The 20,488-nt window shown below is 40.0% G+C and overlaps 1 protein-coding gene across 1 annotated transcript in view; it reads left to right on the forward strand.

Annotated features, from left to right (window-relative positions):
* The window catches only part of LOC139742391 (uncharacterized), a 60,664-nt gene that overhangs the window by 38,691 nt on the left and 1,485 nt on the right, over positions 1–20,488 (forward strand). Inside the window, exon 4 of the mRNA XM_071652966.1 lies at positions 10,217–10,342. Within this exon, the coding sequence (XP_071509067.1) occupies positions 10,217–10,342 (126 nt within the window). The remainder of the gene's footprint in view (positions 1–10,216; positions 10,343–20,488) is intronic.

Raw genomic sequence — 20,488 nt, forward strand, 5'->3', positions numbered from 1 at the left:
AAGCAAATTAAGACAGAGACGAAGTACACAAATAAAGATACAGTGCACTCCCGTTACAACGAACACGGTTATAACGAAATTTCGTCTGGTCCCAAAATTATCGCCATTAAAGTCTATGGTACAAAATTCGCTTATAAACGAAGACGGTTATAACAAAATTTTCGTTATCACGAAGTCTTTTCTGAGCGCCACTGACAAAGAAAAACAAAAGAAATGCGCTCCGTTATAACGAAATGCGGATCGCATTCGAAAATGCGTAGCGGATCAAGCATTATTAAAGCGTCTCTGCATGAGCGAACGCATCATTGAATGTTCACTCCGTGTATCGCGCACAGTTTCCGAGGGGAACTTGCGTTGTTGCAATAAAATTAATTTGAATTCAGATAAGGTTTGTTTCATTGTTCCGAAGTCCTTTAATACAAAACACACAGATTCTGATACAACTAAATGTCCGTTAGTTCGGAAATGAAAGAGGGTTTGTTATTAAGCACATTTTGGCGTTATTCCAAAGGTTCGTTAATTCGATAATAAAATATGGTCCTTATTCTTATTCTTATACGGTTCGTTAGTCCGAAAATGATAGGAGTTCAAAACGTTCGTTAATCGGAACATTACAAAAAGTATCGTTAATCCATGGTGGAAAAAGGAGAGTACACTAACAAAACTTAAGAATTGCAATCTTTATAATCGTCTTAAGATAAATAAATCTTCGAAATAACTAACCTTTCTCATTTTTTTTTTTCATTAACAAAATTTCTTCGGAATAACGAACCTTATTTCATTTTCGGATGAAAAAGCCTTCGCACAATGGACTTTCTGACTAGTGAACCTTTTTCTTTTTTTGATTTATAAACCTTCAAAATGACGAACCTCATTTCATTTTCAGATCAACGAACCTTCGGAAAATGAACAATATATTATTTTGATCTAAATTATGAACTTTCGGAATAATGATTCTGCGGAAATGCGAACCTTCACATAAACAAACCATCGGAATCCCGGGAATGGCGAAACTTCGGAATAAGGAGTCTTCGGAGTAACGTACTTTAATAAGAAAAGAACCTTTGGAATAGCGAACTGTAACCAAATCCTACACCGTCATTTTCTACACATGTGTGACAACACAAACAACTTTATGCTCTTTTTAAAATGTAATATTTAAACGAAATTAAAAAGGTATTCTCCCATTTCACATAGCTTTCCAGCGTATGATGAGGATTCAACACACAGAATTTTTTTATGCGTGGTTTCCTTCTTTTCGTTATACATTGCATATTATATTTGTTCGGTTACAACGAAATTTCGTTAAAACGAAAAAAAAAAACTGCCGGTCCTGAGCATTTCGTTTTAACGGGAGTGCACTGCACATTAACACACACGAGATAAATCCCTTGTAATGAGAGAAAGAGGAAAGGTGAGTTATGAATGACAGGAATAGACTACCTTCACGGTGGACAGAGAAAAGCGAGAGGGAAGAGGAAGATGATGGGTCAAAACCAGGGCACGTGAGGCATGAGATATAAGCTCCTCAAAATAAAGAAGTGTTACATGGAGTTGTGGTAAACAATAGACAATTGTGGTTAAAAAAATATTGCAAAAAGTTTAACTCATTCTGAAGTGTAACATTTCTTCAAAATGTCTGTAGTTCAATGGTAAAGGCATTCAAACTTAAGACTTCTTTTATACTATACTATCAAGAGAAACCTGAAATTTCGGAACAGTAAAAGAAAATACAGATTTAGCGAAAATAGTTTGGTTAAAGGCATTGACATTTACTAGATTACCGGGTAGGATATGAAGGGACAGCTTCGTGTTTTATGAACATAGAGTCAAAATACAGAGGGAGAAATTAAGCTTTTACATAAATTGTCCTAAGTGCAAACGATACAAATCGTAAATCTTTAAGATGTTGTTTTCATAAAATGATGTATCAGTATGGCATCTCCGTGATTCCTGGCAAATAATACAAAGAACTTCGTTTCCTGTAGTAATGATATTCTTTTTATTAAAGGTAAGATGGGGGGGGGGGCAATGACCCAGGATGTAGTTACCCAGGGGGTAATTGGCGTGGTGCACTGTCCTGGGGGTAATTTTCGTCTAGATAGTTATAGGGGAGGGGGAGTTGTAGGCTTGCTTATCCGGGGTAATCATCCTCGGGAAGTTATCGGAGGGTGTAGTTATCGGGTGGAAGTTATCTGGGGTCTAGTTATCGGAGGAGGGGGTAATTAACCTGGGGATAATTATCCTGGTGGTAATTATCGGGGGGGGGGGGGGGGGTAGTTATCCGGAGGGTAATTATCCGGGGGGTAATTATCCGGGGGGTAATTATCCGAGGGGTAATTATCCGGGGGGTAGTTATCCGGGGGGTAGTTATCCGGGGGGTAGTTATCCTGGGGGTAGTTACCCAGGGGGTAGTTCTCCGGGGGGTAGTTATCCAGGGGGTAGTTCTCCGGGGGGTAGTTACCCAGGGGGTAGTTTTCCGGGGGGTAGTTATCCAGGGGGTAGTTATCCGAGGGGGTAGTTATCCAGGGGTAGTTATCCGAGGGGTAGTTATCCAGGGGGTAGTTTTCCTAAGGGGGAATTGCCCTGGGGGGTGATTGCCCTAGGAGGGTAGTTGTCCGGGGGGTAGTTGTCCTAGGGGGTAATTACCCTGGAGGGTAATTGCCCTTGGAGGGTAGTTGTCCGGGGGGGGGGGGGGGGGGGGGGGTAGTTGCCCTAGGGGGGAATTCTCCTGGGGGGTAATTATCCGGGTGGTAGTTATCCGGAGGGTGGTTTTCCAGGGGGTACTGTTCCTAGAACCCAATTAATTCCCACCAATATCTCAAAGTCCGATCGGTATAAGACTTACCATTGCGCAGGTATATCCAGTGCACAACCACACACAGTCCCACTCATAGCAATTTGCGTAAATATGTCTCATGGAGCTTAACGTATCACATGGCAGGAGTTAATTGACACAATTTCCGATGCAAAAACGTTTAGGCTCCACTCCTGATACTATGTAACATTTTTTGCTTGGTCCTTTTAGAGACTACCTGTAACATCTCGCGGGTTCACAATCACTCACCATTCAGTTGGTACCGGGTAATCATGTTGATTCATCATCTTCTAGCTGACACTGGATACTACTATAAGGCTCATACTGAACATTGCAGCTACACTTGATCCACCATAATTGCAGGCTCTTCAGTTTTCACACAAAGTTAGGACATTCTGTTACTGTGTGACATTAAAATATGGGATAAAATGAGAAACTTGCTTACCTGCTGATAAGAATGATGGAGGAGAGACATAGACCCTATTGGAGTTGTGCATGGAGTGGTGTAGGAATGATGATGGCCAACGGTTATTTCAAAGCTGGTTTAACCAGGGAGGTGGGCACCTCATTGGTCTGACCACAAGGTCATCATCACCCCATACAGTCTCTCCCCCAGTCTCTTGGCCTGGCCCATAAATTTCCTTAATGACACACAAATATATATTGTATATGAACTCCTGGTTTCAGAGACTATGTTTGCTGATGTCTTCCTGGTGATACAAATGATCACATTTTTGAAACTACAAGTTTTCTGATGGCTTCCTGATAACTGTTTTTATTTGCCAATGTCATCTTGATGGTTGATGCTTTGCCATCAGCGGTAAGACATCAGCTACCTGATGTCTTCCCGATGGTTAGGTGAGAAGCTGTTTAAAAAACCGAGTTTGCTGATGTGCTCCTGATAGTTATCAATTGGCCATCGGCTAGCCGATGTCTTGTTGATAACTGGGTTAGAAACGATCACAAAGACATCAGCTACCTGATGTCTTCCCGATGGTTAGGTGAGAAGCTGTTTCAAAAACCAAGTTTGCTGATGTGCTCCTGATAGTTATCGATTGGCCAATCAGCTAGCCGATGTCTTGCTGATAACTGGGTTAGAAACTATCAGGAAGACATCGGCTAGCGGGTGATTGCTGATAGCTACCAAATCACTGCCCAAATGCTATCCGATAACCATCGGATGATCATCCGATGGCTATCGGATGGTATTCTTTTTTGGTATGGGTATGGCTCATAACTTTTTAGGTGATCCGAGTATCCTCTCGGATCACCTTCTGTATCTGTACGGATTCTTTGTTTTTCTTCTTCTTCTTTATTTCTCCTCAAAAGTTGTGCAGAGGTTAGCTCAGAAAGTGCATTGCCTCTCAATGTCAGACTTATACCATATACAAATTGTATGTATCATGTCGCAAAGACGACAGCGCAAGTAAAATCATAGTGATCAGTCGACCGTGACGTCACTATGACGTCATTATATGAAAACACATTTTCATGCATATCTCATTAATGGAATGGAATATTTCAATGAAATTTACGTCACATATATTTAAAGTCAAGCGCATTCTACTCATATTCTCAAAATTCATTTTTATCTCAAAACGCGCGCGTACGCGCGCGTTGAAATATTTGTATGCTCAAATCCAGCTCAAATTTTTTTTGCACACGTTTCAGACCATTTGGAGCATTTTTTGAAAAATTGAAAAAATTGGACGGACGCGTACGCGCGCGCACATATACGCACGCACAGCTAATATGAAATAGAAATTTTCAATTTTTTCACACGGATCGGATGTCCGAAATTTCAAGGAATATTTCTACCAAGTTTCAAGTCGATCCAACTCAATATGACGTCATACGGGCCCGTCAAATTCAAAATTCCGCGCGTGCGTCAATGGGGATACACAGTGCAACTATGCCAAAAAACCGCCAATTTTAAATCGGATTTCACTCGTCAGGATGGACGGTGACCCCCCATTTTCTTTACATATTCTGAAAGGTGATGAGTTGTACATGTCATTTCATGGGCTGGCTATGCTGATAAAATGATTAAAAGATATCAAATTTCTTAATAAGGTAAAAAAAGTAAATTTTCAAAATGACGTCATCATATTTCAAGTTTACTCGAGCGTATCTCACTAATCCTTTGCCAATTTTCACCCAAATTTCAATATGTTGTAGCTTATGAAATGTTCTTCCATAAATGTAATTAAACAATTTTGATTTGATGACGACATCACCTCGAAAAAATGGATTGAAGGTAACCTTGTCAAATTTGACCAGTTTACGTGTAATCTCTATGGGAGTGCAATTTTTATGGAAATGAAAATTGACATGACTATCTTTATCGAGCACTAGCTCACTTATGCTTTGGTGAATTTCTCTAAGATTTTAATATGTTGTAGCTGAGATGTAGGGCTATCGTAACTGTGCCCTTCGTTTTTTCATACGTTGTCGGGATCACGTAAAAAAACTTGGTTGAAATTAAAGTTTATCTTCGATGTATTGAAATATTTCTTTCTTTTTGCAACTTTCTTTGCAATAACTCAAGAAAAACAGCCCCTATCACCTTCATATTTTGCACATGTTTAGTTCATGTCACGAAAATTATTTCATAAAATTACAACTACTTGATCAGACGCCATCTTGGGTATGTAAATTAGGGTCAAAGGTCATAGATGTTTCATCCTGTATCTTGGTGAATACATGTCCTATCTTTCCCATATTTTGCACACGTAAAGACCATGTTACAGGGATCATTTCATAAAATAACCACTTTTTGCTCAGATGCCATCTTGTCTGTGCAAAGTGGGGTCAAAGGTCATATGTGCTTCTTTTTCTATCTTAGCTATGACGTGTTATCTCTATGGGAGGGAATTTTTTAGATGTGAAAATTGACATGACTCTCTTTATCGAGCACTATCTTACTTATGCTTCGGTGAATTTCTCTCAGATTTTAATATGTTGTAGCTGAGACTTTGCAGTATCAGGACTCGAATCTTTGATTAAAAAAAAAGATCGGATCACCTTAATTTGTCAGTGATGACAAATTACAATCTCTAGTTATCCTTTTGTCCGTTTGTGACCAAACTTGGATGGTAGATGTCCCTTGGGGAGGTGAAGGTCATCACAAGGTTAAAGGTCACAGAAAGGGGTCAAAAAAACTTTTACGGCCCAATGTTAAGTTTTTATGGTGCATTTTTATTATGGCTCATAACTTTTGATCCCTTTGTCCGTTTGTGACCAAACTAATACCCCTTTCCCGCTGAAGAAAATCTTCCCCGGGGGCACCTGGGGGCACCCGGGGAACCCTGCAGTGTGAAAGATCACTCGGTTGAAACCTAGGGGAAGCCTATAGGTGAAACACCGATGAAATTTTGGGCAATTTTTACCCGAGAAGCGTCCTGGGTAAACACCGATAGTTCAACAGGAAATCACCCGGTGGTTCACCGAGAGCGCCCAGCGTGAAAGGTTGTCTCGGTGAAACACCGGGGAAAATATGCAGAGTTATGTCAAAGGTCATGTTTTGTTTCTGGTCATGCACACGTTTTCAGCTAGCTAGCGCGCACTCGACCTCCCAAATCCACGTACAGGGTACTAGTAATTCGTGTTTGTAAACATACACACGACACTACATAGTATGTCGTTGCGTGTGCAATGTGGCGTTCACAGTGCGACGCCATTGTTTTGCATCGTGCTGCTGTGCATTGTATTGTTTAATTAGCATGCCGTGTATACAAAGCTGATATAGGTTTACAGTGTACTTGATCGATTTGATGCTTCCTCCTTCTTTGTCTTCCTCTAGTGTCTAGCTCTTAACTCTTCCAGTAAAGTCTGATACAGTCCGCCTCTTGCTTGATTTTTTCATATTTTGTGCTTTTCTCGTCAAGTGCTGGGTTTACAGTGTGCAGGAGAAATCCGTTGATATTTTGTGCTGTTGAAATTTGAGGGAATTTTGCAAATGGCTGGAGCGTGGACCAAAGACGAAGAGAGACTGTTACTTCAATTACGTAGTGAGGCAGCAATGAACGAAGAACTGAGCGGGACGTCGGCTGACGCTGCCGCGTACGAGTCCCTCCTCAGAAAACTTGCTGAACATGGGATCGAAAAAACCAAATCGCAGATGCACAACAAAGTCAAGTACATAAGATCACCCATGTTGCGAGCAGAAAACCCGTCTAGGGGAAAGTTTCACCGAGAGCAGTGTGAAACGAGGGCACTGAAACTTTCACCGAGAGGTTCCCCAGTGAATTTACCGGGGAACCTCTCGGTGGTTCACCGAGACGGGCAGCGGGAAAGGGGTATGGTAGATGTCTTTTGGGGAGGTGAAGGTCACAGACGGGTCAACGAGCTTTATTAGGGCCCAATGTTAAGTTTTTATGGCACGTTTCGATTGTGGCTCATAACTTTTGATCCCCTTGTCCGTTTGTGACCAAACTTGGATGATAGATGTCCCTTGGGGAGGTGAAGGTCATCACAAGGTCAAAGGTCACAGAAAGGGGTTAATAAACATTTAGGGCCCAATGTTAAGTTTTTATGGTGCATTTTTATTATGGCTCATAACTTTTGATCCCTTTGTCCGTTTGTGACCAAACTAATACCCCTTTCCCGCTGAAGAAAATCTTCCCCGGGGGCACCTGGGGGCACCCGGGGAACCCTGCAGTGTGAAAGATCACTCGGTTGAAACCTAGGGGAAGCCTATAGGTGAAACACCGATGAAATTTTGGGCAATTTTTACCCGAGAAGCGTCCTGGGTAAACACCGATAGTTCAACAGGAAATCACCCGGTGGTTCACCGAGAGCGCCCAGCGTGAAAGGTTGTCTCGGTGAAACACCGGGGAAAATATGCAGAGTTATGTCAAAGGTCATGTTTTGTTTCTGGTCATGCACACGTTTTCAGCTAGCTAGCGCGCACTCGACCTCCCAAATCCACGTACAGGGTACTAGTAATTCGTGTTTGTAAACATACACACGACACTACATAGTATGTCGTTGCGTGTGCAATGTGGCGTTCACAGTGCGACGCCATTGTTTTGCATCGTGCTGCTGTGCATTGTATTGTTTAATTAGCATGCCGTGTATACAAAGCTGATATAGGTTTACAGTGTACTTGATCGATTTGATGCTTCCTCCTTCTTTGTCTTCCTCTAGTGTCTAGCTCTTAACTCTTCCAGTAAAGTCTGATACAGTCCGCCTCTTGCTTGATTTTTTCATATTTTGTGCTTTTCTCGTCAAGTGCTGGGTTTACAGTGTGCAGGAGAAATCCGTTGATATTTTGTGCTGTTGAAATTTGAGGGAATTTTGCAAATGGCTGGAGCGTGGACCAAAGACGAAGAGAGACTGTTACTTCAATTACGTAGTGAGGCAGCAATGAACAAAGAACTGAGCGGGACGTCGGCTGACGCTGCCGCGTACGAGTCCCTCCTCAGAAAACTTGCTGAACATGGGATCGAAAAAACCAAATCGCAGATGCACAACAAAGTCAAGTACATAAGATCACCCATGTTGCGAGCAGAAAACCCGTCTAGGGGAAAGTTTCACCGAGAGCAGTGTGAAACGAGGGCACTGAAACTTTCACCGAGAGGTTCCCCAGTGAATTTACCGGGGAACCTCTCGGTGGTTCACCGAGACGGGCAGCGGGAAAGGGGTATGGTAGATGTCTTTTGGGGAGGTGAAGGTCACAGACGGGTCAACGAGCTTTATTAGGGCCCAATGTTAAGTTTTTATGGCACGTTTCGATTGTGGCTCATAACTTTTGATCCCCTTGTCCGTTTGTGACCAAACTTGGATGATAGATGTCCCTTGGGGAGGTGAAGGTCATCACAAGGTCAAAGGTCACAGAAAGGGGTTAATAAACATTTAGGGCCCAATGTTAAGTTTTTATGGCGCGTTTTGATTATGGCTCGTAACTTTTGATCCCTGTGTCCGTTTGTGACCAAACTTGGAGGGTAGATGTCCCTTGGGGAGGTGAAGGTCATCACAAGGTCAAAGGTCACAGAAAGGGGTCAACAAACTTTTAGGGCCCAGTGTTAAGTTTTTATGGCGCGTTTTGATTATGGCTCATAACTTTTGATCCCTTTGTCCGTTTGTGACCAAACTTGGAAGGTAGATGTCCCTTGTCCTTGGGGAATTAAAGGTCATCACAAGGTCAAAGGTCTTAGGTGGATCAATGAACTTCTGAGAGTTAGAAAAATATTAATTTCTTGTACGCAAATGGGCGAGATACAATTTGGCACTTGCCTTGTTTTTACCTCCGCCAAGGAGGTTGTGTTTTTGCCAGCGGTGATTGGTTGGTTTGTCTGTGTGCAAAATGACTCAAAAAGTTGTGAACTGATTTGGATGAAACTTTACAGGAAGATTAATAATGACACAAGGAACAGATGATGGAATTTTGGTGCTGATCCGGGAATTTTTATGCAATTTTGAAGGATTTTTAAATATTTTGGCAGCTAGGTAGGGTCAGTGAACTTTGGAGTTCAAGCTGAGCGTAATTGAGGTTTGCATATGCCCACTAATGTGCTTGCTCTGCTCAGGCAATGCGAGGCTCAGCTGGAAGCTGATGACAAAAATAAAAGGCTCCTATATATTGGGAAATTAGGTGATTTTCAGCATGCATAGTGATGGAAATCACTGATTTCTATGGAAGAACAAGATAAGTGGTGGAAATGAACTGCTTGGTGGTCCAAGGTCTGTCCTCTCAGAGTGCTTTTCTAGTTGTTATTCTTGATCTACTTACCAAGTTGAGATGACATGATTACTTTATTACACATATACATGGTACCTTATCTAATTTGCATACATTGATAATGCTGCTGCCAACTATTTGCTATTATGGCAACCAACGATACTTTTGTGAAGATATCAGAAACCTTTCCTTTTTCATTTTGTGATTTTATTCTATTTATTTAAGACCTGTTGATGCAGAGCGACTGAGTGTTTAACTTTGGTACTGATTTGCCAGTGACATTTGATTTTAACCAATGGTGAACATACAATGTGTGTAAAGGGTACTGTACATACAAATTGCATATTGCAATCAAGTTTTCATGCTGTGGATCAGTGTAGTGTAGGGTATCTAGTGAGATTGATGATCTTGTGTCAATGTGCAAGTGATTGATTCAGCCACAAACATTCGATATGACATTAAAAGGCTGCTTTTCACAAAAGAATTTTTGTTTCTACTATTCATGCTGTGGTCTACTATTCTGTGTGCTCAAGCCATGTGCTGGGTTCGACATAGTATAGTTGATGTGAATATTACGCGGAACAAGAGTGGACACTTTCCTTGATTATCTTAGCCAGTTGTGATGAATTCTGCATAATTTTAATTCTATTGTCTGTGTGATTTCCTTTCATTCAACTTTTGTGTCATTTGCTCTTTTGATGTTTTGTCTTCTGCAGGTGATGGGAGATGGATTGCATTTTTAAGCTGTCTGGTGACTGGTCTCATCCTAGGTGTAGTTATTACTCTTGTCACCATACATAGGAAGCAGCTGATGAGGATCTTCAGGAGAGGATGCACATCAAGTGAGTGATGCATGTACTTCTTTGAAGGTTGAGGCACCTTCTTTCGATACAATTCATTCATTCATTCATTCATTCTATTTATTTTCACTTAATAAAACATGCATACAGCAAAATGTGACAATGGTATGACAAGTATGACATGACAATGTGACAAAAAACAAACAAACAAACAACCAAAGATATCAAGTGAAGGGGTTAGTGAGAAGGCAATGGGCCTTATATAAAACTAACCCTGGAAAAGTAAATACAGCGTCATGTCTTCTTTCAATAATACATACACTCACACATACCCACGCAGGCATACACTGACAAAAAACATACACCAGCACATAAACAATACACAAGATGCCATTTTCACAAACACATCCCTAACATGCAAATCTCTTTAAAATTCTGAAAATGATATTGGTAACTTCCAGAATACCTTTCAAGTAAAATACACTTGAAAGCTTTTTTAAAACTTGTCACAGTTTTCTGACATTTCACATCAGAGTGGATAAAATTCCAGATTTGAGAGCCTTGATAAAATATTAACTTTTTGTAGGAGGATGTTCGAATCTGAGGTAAGTAAAAATTTCTACAATTTCTTGTGCCATAGTTATGATTAAGTAATGATCAAGTAATGATGCAGGTAAAATACCATTATAACATAAAAACATATATACTGCACTCTGTAATAATTCTATTACATAACACTTCGTACAAGCTTTCAGAGGGTTAGCATATTCCTGCGTGCTTTGGCAGAGAGATCACACCAAGGAAATTCAAAGTCTTTTGTTATGATAATGAGTTTGGCACCCCAGTCCCTATAAATAGCAGGTATTCCCACTATTCGACATCTTTTCTTCGTGTGTTCGGCAGAGAGTTAGCTTGCACAGTGTAACTGTGCGTTATAAGCTTCGTTTACTGATCTTTTTCGACGTGTGACAAACCTGAGTGATACAGAAGACAACGGTTCACAGCCGCCGGTAACGGGGCTGTATATCAGGTAGAGCTGCAGTCTAATCTTTCGGCGCAGAAGAGTGAGATTCAACGTTTATCGGCCCAATTATCTCGCTTTATGGATGGACAGATGTCTGTCTCCAAAACCTCTGAGCCAGCCTGCCATGCGCTGCATGCGGGAGCACTTAAGACTGGCTCCTTCGCGGTGTGACCGCGAAGTTGATTTACTGAGCACTTTGTGGAGACAATCAGCCAGAATTCTGCAACCACTCACCTGCTCAGCTCGGACCCGAAGGCGGAGTTCGAGAGCTTAGTGCAGGCAGCACAGCCCGTGGGAGGCAGTGCAAACGCCGCTTCGGCGACCAGCTCATAGAGCTGGAAGCAGACAATTTGTATGAATTAAAGCCCTGAGGAATTCGGCCCCGCAGTTTCTGATGGATTGACCGCTCAGCTGACAAGGCGGTCACATTGCCCCCGTGAAAGGAGAGCGTGGAAAAAGAATCCATACACTACAGTACAGGACGCCTTCGACGCCCCCTTTCGGTGTGTGCACCGAGAGTCGAGGAGCAAATGTGCACCTCGATCCCCGGGAAAACCGTCCAGCTGACAGAAGTGCAAAAGACGGTGATTCAGTGAATGTTCCCTTTAAATGCTAAAATCACCCGGGAGCTGCAGACAGCAGCTAGGGAGCAACGGTCAGTCCATTCAGCCGCCGTTGCTTGACTGGCGGTCAACGGAGTTACTCTGTGCGGTAAAATCCTCGTATGAGATGAACATGAGACCCGAGAGGAGCTCAAACTTGCTTTCAATCAGAAGTACAGGGGCATATTAATTTATGCAGTAGATCGATCTCCGTAGGGAAAACGCTATTTGAGAAAGACTTGCAAACAACATGAAAAATGCTGGCGAGTCGCCCCTCGTGCGTGGGCCAAAAAGTCACCTTCTCCGACCGACCGCATCGTCGGTCGTTCGGTAGCACGTGGATAAAACATACCATCATATTTTCCAGCAACGCACCATCTAATGTAGAAAAACTAGCAAGTCCCCGTTTACATGCGGGACGACTCAGATTTTTCAATGAGACGTGGTCTCTCATTATTTCTGATCCCTGGATTTCAGACACTATTTGTTGTTACAAGATCTTATTTGACGGTTATCCCAACAAAAATTAGTCCTCCTCAATTACTGCTGTCGGGGGAGGAAAATGCGGCAATTAATTTGGAATTTCTTTCGTTGTTAACCAGAAAGGGGCAACATCAGAAATTTCCCCAGGGGAAGTTTCATTTCTGTCCACTATATTCACAGTTTCAAAGAAAACCGAGGATCTCAGATCCTTCATTGATTTGAAAAATCTGAACTCGTTCGTTCAGTATGAGCATTTCAAGATGGAAATTTTTCGAAATGTTAAAGAAATCCTAATCAATGCAATCCGACTACTTAACGTCACTGGATCTCAAGGATGCGTATTTTTCCATTCCTATTTATGAAGATTATCAAAATATTTGTTCTACGTGGAATGGTCGTTTTTATTGTCTTACTTGCTTACCCTCTGGGTTAAGTTCAGCGCCAAGGGTATTTACTAAAAGAATGAAACCCGTTATTGCTTCTCTTAGAAGCAGAGGCATGAGAATAATTTGGACGATATTTTAATTGTTTGCCCGCTCTAAAGAGGAGAGTATTGCTAACACGAACTGTGTTTTGGATTTATTGGCATCATTGGGATTGTCATTAATTTTGGAAAGTCACAACATCTCCGACCTACTCAGGCTTTAATTTGGTGGCGAGCCATCTAGACAAAAAAAAAAAAAAAAAAAAATGACAAGATCAGGAATCTTGGGCATCCTATTTTGTCGTCCCCCTCGACAAAAATTCGAGATTAATAGCAAAGTTCATTGGTTTCTTTCTTCTCCATTTGACCCCGTACCGGCGGGTCGTTGGCATTATCGTGTTCTAGAGTCGTGCAGAACCAAAGCAGTGCAAGAATCGGGTGGTAATTTTGATGCATCTCTTTAATTCAATAAACAATAATGCCATTGAAGAAATTCGTTGGTGGCTTCCCTTGCCATGCAAGGAATTTGGGTCCTGCATCGACTTTCCTGTCATCCATTGACAATATTCGTACAGCTGCCAGCACCTCAAGATGGGGTACACTCTGTGTAAATGATAATTCCTTTGCTCAAGGTGTCTGGTCTCGAGAGGAAGCTAATCTGCATATCAATGCGCTAGAATTACTGGCTATTCATCGAGGCCTTGCCTCCCTGTGCGACACCTCCCATAAGCAACACATTCATATTAAGTCAGATAACAGTGCAGCTGTCCGTTACGTCAGGAAAATGAGTGGTAGTATTCCATTACTTAATAAGTTGTCATATGACATTTGGGCGTGGTCGCTGGGTCGCTACTCTTGGCTATCTGTTTCCCACTTGGCTGGTGTTGCTCATATAGAAGCAGATAATTAATCTATCTCGGAGAGATATGAAGAATTAAATTAGTCTTCGTCCTGATATATACTTTCGTTGCTCTTATCTATACCTTCCTTCAGACCCGAAATTGATCTTTTCACATCCAGTGCCAATAGGAAATTGGTTACCTACTTGTCTTGGGAACAAGACCCCTAAGGCTATCGATGCCTTTTCAATATCATGGGAATTTTTACATCCCTACTATGTTTTTCCTCCACTTTGTTTTTGCCCACTTCCCAGGGTCCTTCCCAAGTCCGCAGGGACAACATTAACCCATTCACTTCGGGAACCTGGTGGTTTGTGTATTAAGTCCATGGGGATTTCAGAATTCAGTATGGAACGGGTTAACTGCCAGAGAGCAGTCTCGATCACCCCCTTTGTGGAGGACACAATCGTGGCTCCCGCTCACCCGCGATCCTGGCAGCCCCACCCCTCCTACCAGGGGACTGCCTGGTTCCCCTTCCCATTCCAATGCCCGAGCTGAGGTTACTCGCCTGACCCAGGGAGATATCTCTTCCCACCTCCCTGCCTGACCTATCTCAGCGAACGTTGGCGAGCACAAAATTAGGAATTTCAGAGCACACTTCCGAGCTCATCGCAAATTCATGGCACAACACCAAAAAACATTATAACTCCGCTTGAAAGCAGTGGATTAGTTGATGCCGCAAACAATCACTTGAGCCATTTAGTTCATCCATCACCAATATCCTAATGTTTGTCTTACCAGCATGTGTTAGGGAAAATAAGGTAGATTCGTATCGATCAACCTTGTCATCTGTGCTGCCCTCTTCTGACGGGTTTTCCGTGGGAAAGCACCCGTTTGTAGTACCTGTGTTGAAAGGTAGAACCTCCCAAACCACGGTACAACACCACATTTCTTAAGTTTCTCAATTATGTTCATTAGGTAATAATGCAAGCCTGTTACTTCTAAGCGAGAATTTGATTGCCCTGGTGACTCTTGTTTCAACACAGAGATTGCAGACTGAGTTTTTTGGACATTACATAATGTCAATTCCTAATGACAGTACAGTCTTTCAAGTGGTTGAGTCAATTGAAAACAACTACAGAAGAAGGGTATTGCCAACCAATCTATTGAATTGTCTTCTTTCCTCACAAACGAGAAGTTGTGTGTTTTATCAGTGCTCATGAAGTACTTAAGTCGAAAAGAACCCTTGCGTCAGGTTCACGTTGTGACTAAACTTTTTATTTCTTCTAGAAAACCTCACAAAGAAGTAATCACTTCTACCCTGTCTAGGTGGTAAAAGGGCACATTGAATAAGCAGGCATAGATACATCGGTTTTCTGCTCACATTTACCGCAGTGCCTCGAGTACTGCAGCTTTTAACCCGTTGAGAACGGACTGATTTTGCCACAACACGCATTTCCCATAGACCCCTGCCCGAGTATACTCGGGACTCGTCCTCAACGGGTTAATCAAGGCATTACCATTGAGGAGTTGCCAATGCCAAAACTTTTCGAGATTTTTATTTTAAGCCAGTTCAAGAAGCAAAATTCGCTTCAACCATTCTCAGCTCATCTTCACAAGTTATAAGGAAGATGGGGGACACGATACGTATGTAACTCATAGTTACTATACTGTTACAAAATTATACTGTTCTTTCCTCCTTGTGATCATGTGTTCATACGGAACATACACCTTGTCATGGTACTACTCAGATTTCTCATGAATAAAATTTGACCTATCATGAACGCCCATGTACAGCAGTTTTTTGTTTCATTTGCCTGAAACATATCTCAATTGACAGTTTCTGCGTATTACTTTGAAGATGCTAACCCTCTGAAAGCTTGTACGAAGTGTTATGTAATAGAATTCCTAAATTATGCGAATAATATTATGAAGTATAATTAGAATTCTATTAATAACAATGAAGTACAAGATGAAGAGGGTCCCACCCAACGCGTTGCGGATTCATAACATATTGTTTGATAACCCTCCCTCTCTCTTCTCGTCACAGAAACTGTCAACTCATTTGCCATACTACCTGCGGTCGCAACTTCCGTGACCAGGCTCATTACTTTACTGTCTGGCTTCATGCCTGTAAGATATATATGACTGATCCGGATGAATAATTGTTGATACGTATTCTGTTCAATGTTAGTGGAGACTGACGTTGAGTGATCGTGTGAATGTTTGGATACTGCCTCGTATACTTTGAAAAGATGTCGAATAGTGGGAATACCTGCTATTTATAGGGACTGGGGTGCCAAACTCATTATCATAACAAAAGACTTTGAATTTCCTTGGTGTGATCTCTCTGCCAAAGCACGCAGGAATATGCTAACCCTCTTCATCTTGTACTTCATTGTTATTAATAGAATTATAATTATACTTCATAATATTATTCGCATAATTTAGGAAATATATATCATACACAGTTACAGAGACTCCAACCCAAAACACCTTCTGATCTGGAGATTCTCCCGCCTAAAACCCCTAGCAAACGGAGACTCAAAGTTGATGTGTGCGAAGCGCCAAATTCCTAGAGTTTTAGATGCTCTCTGGTGCTATCTAAGGCTTATTTTTTTTTCAACATACGATAAGAAATCCTTTCCAACGGGAGACAAAGAGCCAGGGTGGGAGAAATTAAATCTCATGCGGAAGAACAGGAGATTTTGCAAAATGGGTTTTCGGCGGGAGATCTCCCGTCGAAAACGGGAGAGTTGGAGTCTCTGCAGTTAAAATAGACAAAGTAGAAAATATTGGCAAAGAAGGCGCCCTATACGGTGAATGCGAGACCATTCTAATAGTTCGCTTCTGCAATTTAAACAGTCTCTGCATATTATACTCACTAGATTTCCCCCATGCTAAAATACAATAATTCAAGTGTGGTAAAATAAGGGTGTTATATAATAGTAATAACAAAGATCTGGAGTATATAATAGTAATAACAAAGATCTGGAGTGTGACCGTAGTCGTTTAAGATCCCGATACTTTTTGATATTTTGTTGCAGATGACACCAGTGTGTTCCTTCCATGACAAACAGTCATCAATTTCAACCCCGAGAAATTTTGCATGAGAGGCACGTGATATTCTGTTTTCATTAATATGAATCACAATTTCATCTTTGTTTACGAACTTATTTGAATACACCATATAATTAGTTTTATTTAAATTCAATGCCAATTTATTGACTTGCAACCATTCCATTTATGTTTACTTATCTCATGATTAAATGTACATTGTAAAATATCAGAATTACAGTCAGACAGGAACACACTTGTGTCATCAGCAAACTGAATAAATTCAAGCTTGTCTGAAATATTGCACATGTCATTTACATATAATATGAATAACAATGGTCCAAGGATTGAACCCTGGGGCACTCCACACTTTAAGGTTTTCTGTTCAGATAAATGATTGTGTATCATTTAATTGAACATACTGCTTTCTGTCGATTAGATAACTTAGAAACCATTGTAATAATACACTGTGAATTCCATAATTATATAATTTCTGTATCAATATGGTATGGTCCATTGTATCAAAGGCCTTACTGAAATCAATAAATAAGCCAGCCATAATTTCTTTTCTGTCAAAAACATCAACAACCTTATGTATGAATTCCAATAAAGCATGGGATGTGGAATGCCAACTTCTAAACCCATATTGATATGGCGATATTATATTACATTCGTTTAAAAAATTAGACAATCTGTTGTACACACATTTTTCTAAAACTTTGGAGAAAACAGGCAATATTGAAGTAGGATGATATTTGGAAGCATCATCTTTCTTCCCTTTCTTATGAATAGGCACCAACCTGGCAATTTGTCTGGAACAACACCAGTAGATATAGACAAGTTAAATATTTCACTCAGTGGATAACAAATTACATGAATTACTTTTTTTATCATATCAGCCTGTATTTCATCAAACCCAGAACTTTTACCATTTTTAAAACAAGTTACAATCTCAATGATTTCTTTTGGAACAATTGGAGACAAAAAAGCAGTGTGATCATTCATTGTTAGATATTTTTTCAAGTCATTTGAACGCTCAAATTGTGATGAAAGAGTAAAACCGATATCAATGAAGTAATTGTTAAAAACATTGCAAATATCATCAGTGGATTGCACTGGGTGATCATTCCACATTATCTTGGTAGGATAGGTACAATTACAATCCTTTTTGTGTAATAATTCATTGATAACATTCCACATTCTTTTCATGTTTCCATTAGCAGAAGTATATTTGTTCATATAATAATTCCTCTTTACAACAGTCTTTACTTTATTATTAACAATATTACGGTATGTTTTATATACACTCAGTCTGTATTGAGTTCTGTTTTGTAAATATTTCCTATACAATACATGTTTCTTTTTGCACATCCTCTTTAATTCCTTTGTAAACCATGGGTTATTCCTATGAGCGCTATTATATACAATTTTTTTCTTAGGGAAACATGACATATAAATTCCAAGAATTTTCTTTAATATAATTCATAAGCAATATTTGCATCCTGATTTGTCATCGTCCAATCAGCAGTACTAACATCATGTACAAATTTCAACACATTTCTTTCATTATATTCCAGCACACTAAGATATGACTTCCCTTTGTCTTTATCTATAATGTGGTATTTTGTTATAAGAAATATTGGAAGATGATCACTAATATCCGTCAAAAATATTCCAGAGTAAATATCATTAATATCGTTGGTGAAAACGTTATCTATAAGAGTTTGTGTAGTTTCTGTTATGCGAGTGGGACCGTAAATTAAAGGAAACAATGAGTATGTCATTAATACATCTAAAAGATCATTGACATTGTGGCAAGACTGAGCATTCAATAAATTTATGTTATAATCACCAACTAAATATAAAATCTTATACTCTCTATTTACAGTGTCTAAAATTGGCACAAATTCATCAAGAAAAGATTGCACAGAATAAGCAGGGGGCGATATATCACTCCCAAAATGATATATTTCGTTGAGTGTACTATCTAAATGAAGATAGATTCTATAACATTTGTACTTACATCAAATTCACATCTTCTTTCAAAATGAACATCATCTTTTATATAAATGCCTATGCCATCACCTCTCCTACCTTCAGCTCTTCTATTTACAATAAAATTATAACCATCTATATCATACATTTGATTATGTATGGATAACCGTGTTTCAGTTACACCGATAACAGTAAAATTCCTTTCAATACCATCCAAAAACATATTCATATTATCAAAATTACTATTAATACTTCTACAATTTAAATGTACACAAGAAAATTTATGAGCAGAAGAACTACTGACCTTGAATTGACTATCAAACTAATTATATTCATCTGTGAAGTAAAATAAGAAGACACAGGCCCATTTTCACACTCTGTATTATCTGTATGATAATAAAAGGTAATAAATATTCTGAAAGACCATGAAAATCAGTACTGCCAAATGTATCTAAAATAGTAGCACGATTAGGCATAAGGGATAAGGCTACACAAGCAGACAAACACACACACACACACACACCTTACAGGGAGGGGACGGAGATACAATAAAAAAGTCACTTGTTCAGAAGAAAAAAAAATGTTCACAAAAGATAACCATCATTAATCGGTCAGGGAACCAAGATAATAAAGTATGACGGAGTCACTTTTTCAGTAACGTTATACATGTGTAGAAGAAAAAAATATATATTATACCACTATGTAAGATTTTTGAGGACGTTAAGGCAAGAGATGAGCTTTTTCCTTGTTCCGCGGGAGTACCTTACTGACACAAAGATCCTGCCATCCACAGACCAAGCGTTTACTGTTTTGGGGTGTTTGTGTGCCGTGTTGAGCAGTGCAGCGTTTGTTGATGTCAGAACCTCAATGACGACCTTTCCTGTGCCCTTCAGTTTCCGTCTTTCCTTTATCAATGTGCATATCTTGAACAGGAATAGCTTGTTGTTGCTGCCAATTGCAATGAGATGGAAGTATTTCAGGCATTCTTTGCCCAAACCTGCATTGCATCTCCTTGATCTATGTTAAATGATATTTTGATCTATGTTAAATGATATTTGTATGAGATATTCAAATGACTACGAGGTGCTGCAAAACTTCAGATACCTTTCAATGCCACAAAACTTTTAAAGAGAGAGAGAGAGAGAGAGCGCTTCCATCCATCACTGCTAATTGTCATCTGGCATAATCAATACAGAGAATAGGGAAGGGGGAGGGATTGCTACTACTATATTTCAGGCAGTCATTCTCTTTCCATGTTTAGCAAGCACCAAGAGATCCGCTAGACGTAGAACAATATGAAATTCTCCAGTGAGTTTCTGGGAGTCCAAACAGGATAAATGGTATATGACTAAACTACCATCACAGGGAATGAGGGTCAACCAATAAGATCACAGCGTGTCTAGCTGATATTGATAGAATATGATTGGGAAAATGATGGCATATAAGTATACTTGAAAACAATGGAATTTGAAATAGATGCCTTTTAGCTGTGCCATTCAATTCAATACAATTCAATTCAAACTTTATTTCATTTTTCGAAAAGAACATAAACATTTTACTTTCTTTGGTAACAGAGAATAAGGTTACATATAATCAAAACGCAACAAATTCTGTGGCATTCTGTGGCATCAGCATCAATACTTGCTTCACAGATGAAGAAAAGGGGAGTGTTCATGGAATGAAAGTCTTTTGGATCTTGTATATGAATACAGAACAGTTCGTGGTGCAAAATATGCTGGAAATTTCATTGCATAGATTACTAGC

Source organism: Diadema antillarum, unplaced genomic scaffold (genome assembly GCF_040938485.1).
Source record: "Diadema antillarum isolate AM-2024a unplaced genomic scaffold, OU_Dant_1.0 seq00000998_RagTag, whole genome shotgun sequence".
Classification (NCBI taxonomy): Eukaryota; Metazoa; Echinodermata; class Echinoidea; order Diadematoida; family Diadematidae; genus Diadema; species Diadema antillarum.